Raw genomic sequence first — 8,892 nt, 5'->3', positions numbered from 1 at the left:
AGAACCCTCAAGCTCCCAGGCCTCTGGTAGAGGACCCGAGCTCAGAGGATGAAACAGACCACCCGAGGAGGGTGAGAAGGGAATTATTTATATATGAAATATTTTTAAATACTTGTTAAAACTCTCACTATGTCATGAGAGTTTTAACAAGGCAGAGGAGGTTGTGAAAAATCAATCTCCTCTGCCTTCTTCCAGCGCTCCTACTGTCATCTACACAAATGCACCGCTCGTTCAGAAACGACCTATCAGAGCCAGGAGGAGGTCCTTAGCGCTGTCAATCAAACTTGTGTACACMCYGCTCACCCCCCCCCCCCACACTTTGCTCTGTGCTACTACAGCTGGTTCTCTGGTTCTCTACAATGGAGTCTGCCATGAATGCTCAGACAAGTAAACATGGCCACCGATAACGACAGATAAACACTTTTCCTGTGATGGCAAGTTGTTTCTCTGCCATCAGCACATATACCAATATATTACACTATCTTACACAGTGACAGTTTCAACAAATATGTAAAAAACATATCCTTGTAAAAGTTACAAACTGAAGCTTTAACAATAGAAAATGGGATGAAAATCATTAAAGAGAAGTGTGATGAAATTGCTGCACCTGGATGCTATTGATTCTGCTAGAACACTTGCCAGTACGGCCATCTGGAGGTTTTAAGCTCATCAAGGACTCAACACCTGCAATTTTATGAACATATGGCAGGAAACAACACAACCACATGGATATTTAAATACTTCAACAGCAGAGCATGCCAATGCAATGTTTTTGTTCTTAAGTCTTGTTTCATGCTGTGCTAATTGTCTTTAATATAACCAAGCGATTCAGCATCAAACAGAAGATTTTAACCAGTCACCCACAGGCAATGTTTGCTAGTACTGCAAGTTTAGAGAGAGAAAAAAACTGATTGTAGCTGAGTGATAAAATACAAGTTTGGAGAGAAGGCAGAGAAGGAAGAGCCTGAGTGTGAAAACCAGGTCATAAATAAGAACCTTCTGCAAAAACAGACTAGTATAAATCCGGCGGTAAGAGGAGCTGAGTCTCTTTCAGGACAGCAATAACCACCTCTGAAAGTGCCAGTGTGACTGGAAGAACCTGCCCGTGGGTCACAGCTCAACAGGTACAGACCTGTTAAACAGAACTACCTGTGGAAAGAAAACACTCACCTCTGGGTTTAAGTTGTGACATGAAAACCGAAAGAGGAAGAAAAATCATCTTCTTATTTGCTTTTAAAGCAGCAGAGTGTAAATCTGCCTGTTTTAACCCCAATCACTGCAACATATACGGTTTCTCCAATCACTGCATATATGTTGCAGTGATTTATAAGCACTTATTAATAAGTGCTTATAATAAGCACTTCTTCTGGGTTTATATCCCTGTAATTGTTGTTCTTGTGCTGCTCTGGCCGTGTACTCACCATACATTTTTCCCTCATCTGACAGGATAATTTTCCTTCTGCCACAGGGAGGGTAGATGGCGAGGGCCTCCTGAAAACTCTGCTCAATATCTGGGCTCCAAACGCCCTCTGCATCTCCGTCCATGGTCTTGTCCTCATTTTCCCCGTCCAGCCCATCTTCTGGGCTACCGTTGGCACTCCACTCGTTGGACGCAATGGTGGCGGCTCCCCCTGGGCCAGACCCTGAGCCCCAAGATCAAAGGATCAGTGGGAAATCTGTGGAACAAAACAGTGCAGAAGTTTTTATCAATCAGCAGTGAAGCTTCAATCACAATTAAGGTTATTTATAATTTCACAATGCCTAACTCTCATGGACAGCGAGGTTACCTTTCTTTTTTGAATATGAGATAAAAAAGGTTCACACACATTTTGGTTTCCCCAAATTTTTGGATGCATAGGCAGATCCAAGCTGTATTAAGGTTCAAATTTGTAAATCCCAGACATGGATTTACAAATCCATGTAAATCCATGTCTGGATAATCTATAGAATTCAACAGAAAATATTTATTGCGAGAGCTGTTAGGAGTAGAAATGCACAATTTATCGTCAAAAACATTGAGATCGGCTGATATTCATTTTTTAACATATCAGCATTGGTCCGATAAATAACGCTGCCGATATTAACAACAGATATTTATTTCCATCTTGTTGGTCATGTGGTACTTTTTTGGTCATGTGAAAGTAACAGTGATGCAGCACAGGATTGTAGGAAATTAAATTAAAGCAGAGAAACAATGGTGAAGTCAGCAACATAAATACCGGACATTTATATAGGGCCAGAATTTCATATTGGTTTATCCCTAGTTAGGACAGCAACTGACCTTAAGCTACTCCACCCACTTTTTGTCTTCTGCTTTAATCGTTTTTCTCTAATACATTAGCGTGCCCCATTGACAGATGTAAACAAAATGCAGGAAAAGTAATCAAATGTTGAAAAATCCATCACATCCATTACATAGGCTCCACTGAACTAATGCTCCAATTTCTCTCCCACAAAATACTGCTGGATATAATCAGAACATGTGGAACTATTTCTGGTTAACGTTTCAGAAACATTGCAGACGAACCATGTGTTTGGAAAATTATGAGTGACAAATTTAACAACTCCATAAAACAATAATGGGATTTAGGCAACACTGGAAGGAGTCTTGATTAAAGGAAGAATGAGGTCAACAAGAATAACTCATCACAATGAGAAGGGCAAAGCTTTTAAAGTTTGGCTGAGCACTGGCAGAACATCCAAGTCTCTTTGCTGCTCTTTATGTATGATATCATGTCAGATTACAGAGAAAAGTTACATGAAAAGATTGCTTCAGCTTTTCAACAGCCAATTTAGCAAAAAATCTCATGTTATTTTTGCCAAAATACTTTGCAATGTGTGACCTATATGGCTTAAGCAAACTGCTAGAACATCAAAACAGTTACGCTTTAAACAAACTCTTTAGTAAGAGAATAGTTTCAGAGCTCACTGTTAAGGACGACGGTACAAAATTATAATCATTTTGTACCAGGATGGTTCTCTTTCTGTTTTAATCATAATCATTGTACAAAATGATAATCATTTTGTACAATGATTATCCACAAAATCCAAATAACTTTGTTTTAAGCGACGCTAAATCATTATTAGATTTACTTATTTTGTAAGACTAATGACAGCACCAAAGCCGCGTAGAGAATTAATTCAAACAACACATGACTAAAACTTTCTTAAGAATTGTGTGTCAGATAATTACAAGCCATAGTTTCTTTCTTTAAGACACTCAACCAGTTAGGCAACTAAATGGAAGTCTGGAAACTCTTTTGCTGTTAGAGCTGGACGAGCAAGTTTCATGACTACATGGACACACTGATCCGAGATAACCAACAAGCAAACAAGTTAGAAGTTTCTATGGATACTTTTTTGGTTACTATTCTAGCAAACTGATCTCCAAAGCGATTACTTCTTAGATACTCTGTAAGTACATTAGTCACTGGAATTTGTCGGCTCGTTTGATGCTCCTTTCCCTCAATAATGTTTTCACTATAAAAATACAAAGGAGAGAGAGCTGTGAGAATTCATGTAAAGCACAAGGATAACACTCTGTTTTCCACAGTCATGTCACTATCACTATACTTTAATTCGATTTCTCTCGAATGCTTAGATGAATTCAAGATATTTCATAAAACAAAGTTTAAAGACCCCAATAATCAGCATTGGTCTCTGAGAATGCTTGTGGTTTGGGAACTGTTTCCCAATGTGGTTGTATTAAAGCTGACTGCAGGAAAAGATCTTAAGTATTTTTCAAGCTGTCTTTTCGACATTGTATTGTTTCAGTAATAAAAGTCAATGAGGTAATGATCCTCCCAGGATGGTTCTCTTTCTGTTTTAACATTTCACAAGACACTGACAAATGTGAAGTAAAATGGATAAATACAGGGGAATGAAACATTTTAACCAAATATATGACTGTTTTGAATTTACAAGACAAGACTAAGGCAGCTATGGTGATTTCATAGTATTTAGCATGATTGTCATATTTTATTATTTATATTAAAGATTGTGAGGTGATGTGACAGTAAGTGAGGTTTGGAAAACCATTTTTTACCCCTTTTTTACTTTATTGAAACAGTAACAAATCACCGATACCACTGTTTTGCTCCAAATTTTGTTTAAATTGAACTTGGCAGCAATACAAATAAAAAACACATCTATACATATATTTTCTACAAAAAGAAATTAAAATAAATTTTTAAAAATAAAGATTAATATACTAAAACATTACTAACTAAGTCCAGCACATTTCACTCCCAGATTAAAATGGCTACACGTTTTCTTTAAACTTAACTCATGTCGTCATCTCTAAAAACCTAAAAACAAGATTAAGAAGCTCATTTTGTGAAACATAAATGTATATGCATTCCTGCACATACATTGTATTTCTGTGAAGAGTACTGCAGTGTGGTGCTGCAGATGGAAAAGATGGAGTCAGTCACTCTTCAGTGTCACCATCTAAATGTTTTTCATAATGACCCTTGCCTGTAAATGATTACATACTTATTATCTTAACTGAATCAGAAAAAAATGCCGGATGGGATGCCATGTCGCTGTCTTTAAGCATTCGGCATGCTGAGGTAAGTGAATCTTCATCAACGTGGACAGAGTGCATGCACAGCACAGCATGAGGAAAAGTAACTTTATAAACCGATAATTGTTACGACACTTAGCAGTTACGAAATTGTTGTTGCAGACACACATATGTGGAGTACATGTGGTATCTGTGTTGCAATGCCCATGCCATGGTATTTTTTTTTTTACAAATCTATAAAATGTGCCAGCCATGTTTTCCTGGAGATGACATTATGCAAGTCTTAGTTCAATATAGAAATAAGTCAATAACATATGGCATTGGTAGATGGCTCATTGTTTTAACAGACATCTCCTCTTACTGCTAAAAAGGAGCATCTGGAAATAGATGTTATTTTTACACTTATTTCAAACATAACTACAAACAAATCGAATAAATTACTCAAACTTTAATTACAGTCTAAACTTATTCAGCAAGACTTGTTTTAATATTAGGATTGATTGTTATTGTACAATAAAAAATACCTAAACTAAACTGATTGTTTACCTAATAATGCCTATACAACAACTTTTGCTTTTACAGAGGGCACAGAAGTCTATTTTAATTGTACAAGAATTTTACATTGACATGTCTCATCAATGCATCTACAGTAAAAAATAATGTGCAAGAGATTGCTAATCATTGATATGAAACTCATTATTGCCTAGAAACTGATGTCTCTCCTTTTTAAAAACACAATGTATCTTATAATCCCAATTCCCTTGCTGTCAGCGTAGCTTATGGTCCAATTAAAGCCACTGCATGCAACACGAAATCTGCTGCAGTGACTGAACCCAAACGACGGTTTGATGAATATCCAGAAGTCAGTCTGTTAATTTTAGCTGAGACGGTACCCTCATGACGAAGCCTTGCAACACGATCACTCAACACTGAAACCGAGCTCCCATCAGCAGATCAAATGATCTCCTCAGACCACACAGATCACAAGGTTGGGTCCCTCAGGATTACACAATCTACACACAACAATAGTCCATTAGTTTAATCAGAAGCATTGCATCCTACTCCAACCACTCCATTAATCCAGAGAAGTAAATGCCAAGATTGTACATTTCTAGTTTAGTGTGATGATTTTGCTTTTTGCTTGTTTTTGAACTGTTTGTACAAACTGGGTTTGTGATTTGGTTGTATTTTGTTATTAACGTGTAGAAAATAAAAGAACCAGTATAAAAAAAGAATACTTTATGAATAGAAGAACATATTAAGGAAATTGTGTACATCGTTAGCTGATGTTTTAAGGAAGTGTACTCACAGTCCTTTGTATGTTTCCTATCAGAAGATTAACTTGCAGTTAAAATTCTAATCATCTTTAATCCAAGAGATAAAAAAATGAAACAAAATCCACTAATATCATTATAAAAGTGATTCTTACATTGAGATTTTAGCATCTTTTACGTTCAGCAGCAGTTTAGCAGTCTAATGTGAAACAGTTTTTTAAATAGACAGCATGTATCAATAATGAAACTGCAGGTGTTGTGCGGTAACCGGTTTAGTAATTAAAGGCTGGTGGCAGTGTGAGGGAAGGAGAAGTGGCTGCACTATTGTTTATCTCCAATTATAGCAGAGAAAACACCACAAACCTCTTCTGCACTGCAAGCTGTGAAGAGCAGCAAACAGTGCTCGGCACAACAACCGATCTGACGACCTCAGCGGAGCTCAGAGTGCTCACACGAGTGTGTTCGAGAGAGGTGCTGCAAAAGAGAGGCTCTTCGCTGCGAGAGGGGCCTGAATTCCAGACATGTCCTTATTAAGAAAGGCCTGCGAGAGCTCACTGTTTCTCCTCCTGCCTCCCTTGTGTCAACTCAACGCCCTCCTTCCCTCCCTTCACTGCCTCTCTACCCTCCACCCTCCACCCCTCTAACTCAGAATGTCTCTACCCAAATAAGGGCAGGAGACCAGGGGATGCATGTATGGGAGGAGTGGGTTGGTTGACTGGCTGGAGAGCAGAGGGAGAAAAAAAAGGGGTGTCCACGGGGGAAGAGAGGTGAGCGGTATTGGAAAGGGGAGGGAATGTGGTGAGGGGGGCCAGATTGTTGTCCAATTTAGGCGTCCACTTTGGGGTCTGGAAAACAGTGGGATTGTTCCAGCTGGAATGCAACATCAGCACTGAATCGCTCCAGCATTATGACGTTCAGAGCTCAGACCACAGGGAGGGCAACGTCTGTTCAGCCATCTTTCAATATGTCCTCTGTGGTTGTTACAAAAGTTAGCTCAGGGTCATTTTTATGATAAAACTTTGAGTCAGTTTTATGAACAGAAATGTAAAAATTGGACTTTTTTGAGCTTTACATTAGCTAATGTTAGTCCCTCGTCAAAAACGTACCTGGAGTGTTGCTTTGATTCTTTCATGCATGTCTGAGGAATCCTTGATTCTCCCATGGCAGCCAGCATTTAGGCATTCAGGGGTGCCTAAACGCTTGCTCTCACAAATCACCACCTATTTCCACAAAACTCCTCGGAGCACCAGTCTCCAGCTGAGCTTCCGCCTCACAGAGCACCCCTACCTCCCACCTTCTCCACACAGCTCCTCCAGACTAGTGGTAGAAGCAATTAGCAAACAGCTGGTGGAACTGAGCATTTGCTGAGTTTATCATACAAACTACTTTTCAGTCCAACGCTCCTAAGAATGGATGTAAATGACAGTAGCAACATTGTGATGACAAGCTGAAGACAGTGTCGAAGAGAAAGAAGCCAATTTCAAGGCAAATTACGAAGTTAAGTTTATTTTAAATTAGGTTCTATATAGACAGAATTTTTATAACAATTAAAGGTAACATAGCTACATAATTGTGCTATAAAGTGGCATTCTGTGTCTGGAAAATACATAATAACGCCCCTTTAAGAATTTCTGATTTTGTTGCTGTATAGAGATTAATGATGTAGATTAAATTAATAAAGATTTTACTAACATTTTGTTGGATCCATTTTGGTATGAATCAAAATACTCACAAACTGCAAACATTCTCAGGGGAAAAAAAGCTTTAAGTCCTTACAATAAGTTCTTTATGATTTACTATAACAAAACATAAATGTTAATGAAATCAATTTACTGTAACTTCTAACTTCAATTTACTGTAACTTCACAATCCCATGTGTTGGACATTTGATGGGAGAGTTTCATAAATATCCAGACTGAATCACACTGTCCTCTCACACATTACAAAAAAGGGGGGGAAAAAAATCAATAACACACCTCCCCTCCTACTTTCTGGGAGTCACGCCATGAGACTCTGAGACCAACACGCTTCAGAATTCCAATGTGCAGCAGGAATGTAAATAATGCTGTAAAGCTATGCTCCTTGTACATTCACTGAAACAGCACCATTCATGCACCGAAATCCCTCTTCCTATTTTCCCAGCGCACACCAGAGTGATCATATTGCCGTCTGTTTCCAGCAATCGGCTTATCTCTGCTTCAGATTTAACTACGAACTGGCCGGAGCTGTGCAGAGTTTCCTTTCTCCCTCCTAGACTGGATTGTGTACTAATGAATTCCAGTAATTCATATGAGTCACTCTGAGGCTGCCGGGTCACATGGAGGAAAGCTGTCAATGCGGCCTAAATAAGGTAAAGGATCCCATTGCACATGAAGTAAACGAGCCTTAAAACCTTAAAAACCATAAGCAGTGTGTTCAGATAGCAGGGATCCAAGTTCAAGTTCCTATTCATTAAAATTGAAGAGATTCCAAATTTGTCAATCTTTTGACTGCTACTCTACTTCCTCATCTTCCTCGTAACACAAACATCATGTTCTCAGACTGAATAGATCCATGTCATTTAGGGAAACTGGAAAACTACTATTGAGAATTACTCCACTGTGTCTGAATACACTTTATAACAAAATTGAACAAATAACAGGACAGGACATAGGAACACATACTAACATCTCACCATAAGAACCAGGAGAGCCGACAGAGCCAAACAAGCATCATTACTCACTTGAGCATATACTGCATGCAGTAGGTTACTTTTAAGCTGAGGAGATTCATGTGTTTGCTTCACAACCATAAGAGACTTTCAATATTAATGATGCATTAAAACATGAGCTCATGGAAACTGCAATAAATACCAGAAAGAATTACAACAAACAAATCTGTCCATTTATTACTGTGGCTATGTGCAGTCATGGTTTTCCCCAATGCAATGCTTCTTTGTTGCTATCATCTTGTCTCTGTCAACCTTTAAAAGTGGTTCAGTTTAATCCATCCAAGTAAAAATGCCAAAATATTAATCTGACCTCAGTCTGTTGTCAGATACGTCAAAAATATACATAAAAAAATAGAGATGCACTCATCAGCAGTTTAATAAAA

At 38.4% G+C, this 8,892-nt stretch overlaps 1 protein-coding gene across 10 annotated transcripts in view; it reads right to left on the bottom strand.

The window, feature by feature from the left end:
* tead3b (TEA domain family member 3 b) overlaps positions 1-8,892 on the bottom strand; it is a 35,127-nt gene that overhangs the window by 19,567 nt on the left and 6,668 nt on the right. For all 10 annotated transcript variants that reach the window (XM_008408962.2, XM_008408964.2, XM_008408965.2 and 7 more), the window contains one exon: positions 1,422-1,676. In XM_008408962.2, coding sequence (XP_008407184.1) covers positions 1,422-1,545 — 124 coding nt within the window. In that variant the 5' untranslated portion in view covers positions 1,546-1,676. The remainder of the gene's footprint in view (positions 1-1,421; positions 1,677-8,892) is intronic.

This window comes from Poecilia reticulata, linkage group LG5 (assembly GCF_000633615.1).
Source record: "Poecilia reticulata strain Guanapo linkage group LG5, Guppy_female_1.0+MT, whole genome shotgun sequence".
NCBI classification, from domain to species: domain Eukaryota; kingdom Metazoa; phylum Chordata; class Actinopteri; order Cyprinodontiformes; family Poeciliidae; genus Poecilia; species Poecilia reticulata.
The sequence above is the reverse complement of the archived record's forward strand: the minus strand, read 5'-3'. Positions and strand labels throughout refer to the sequence as shown.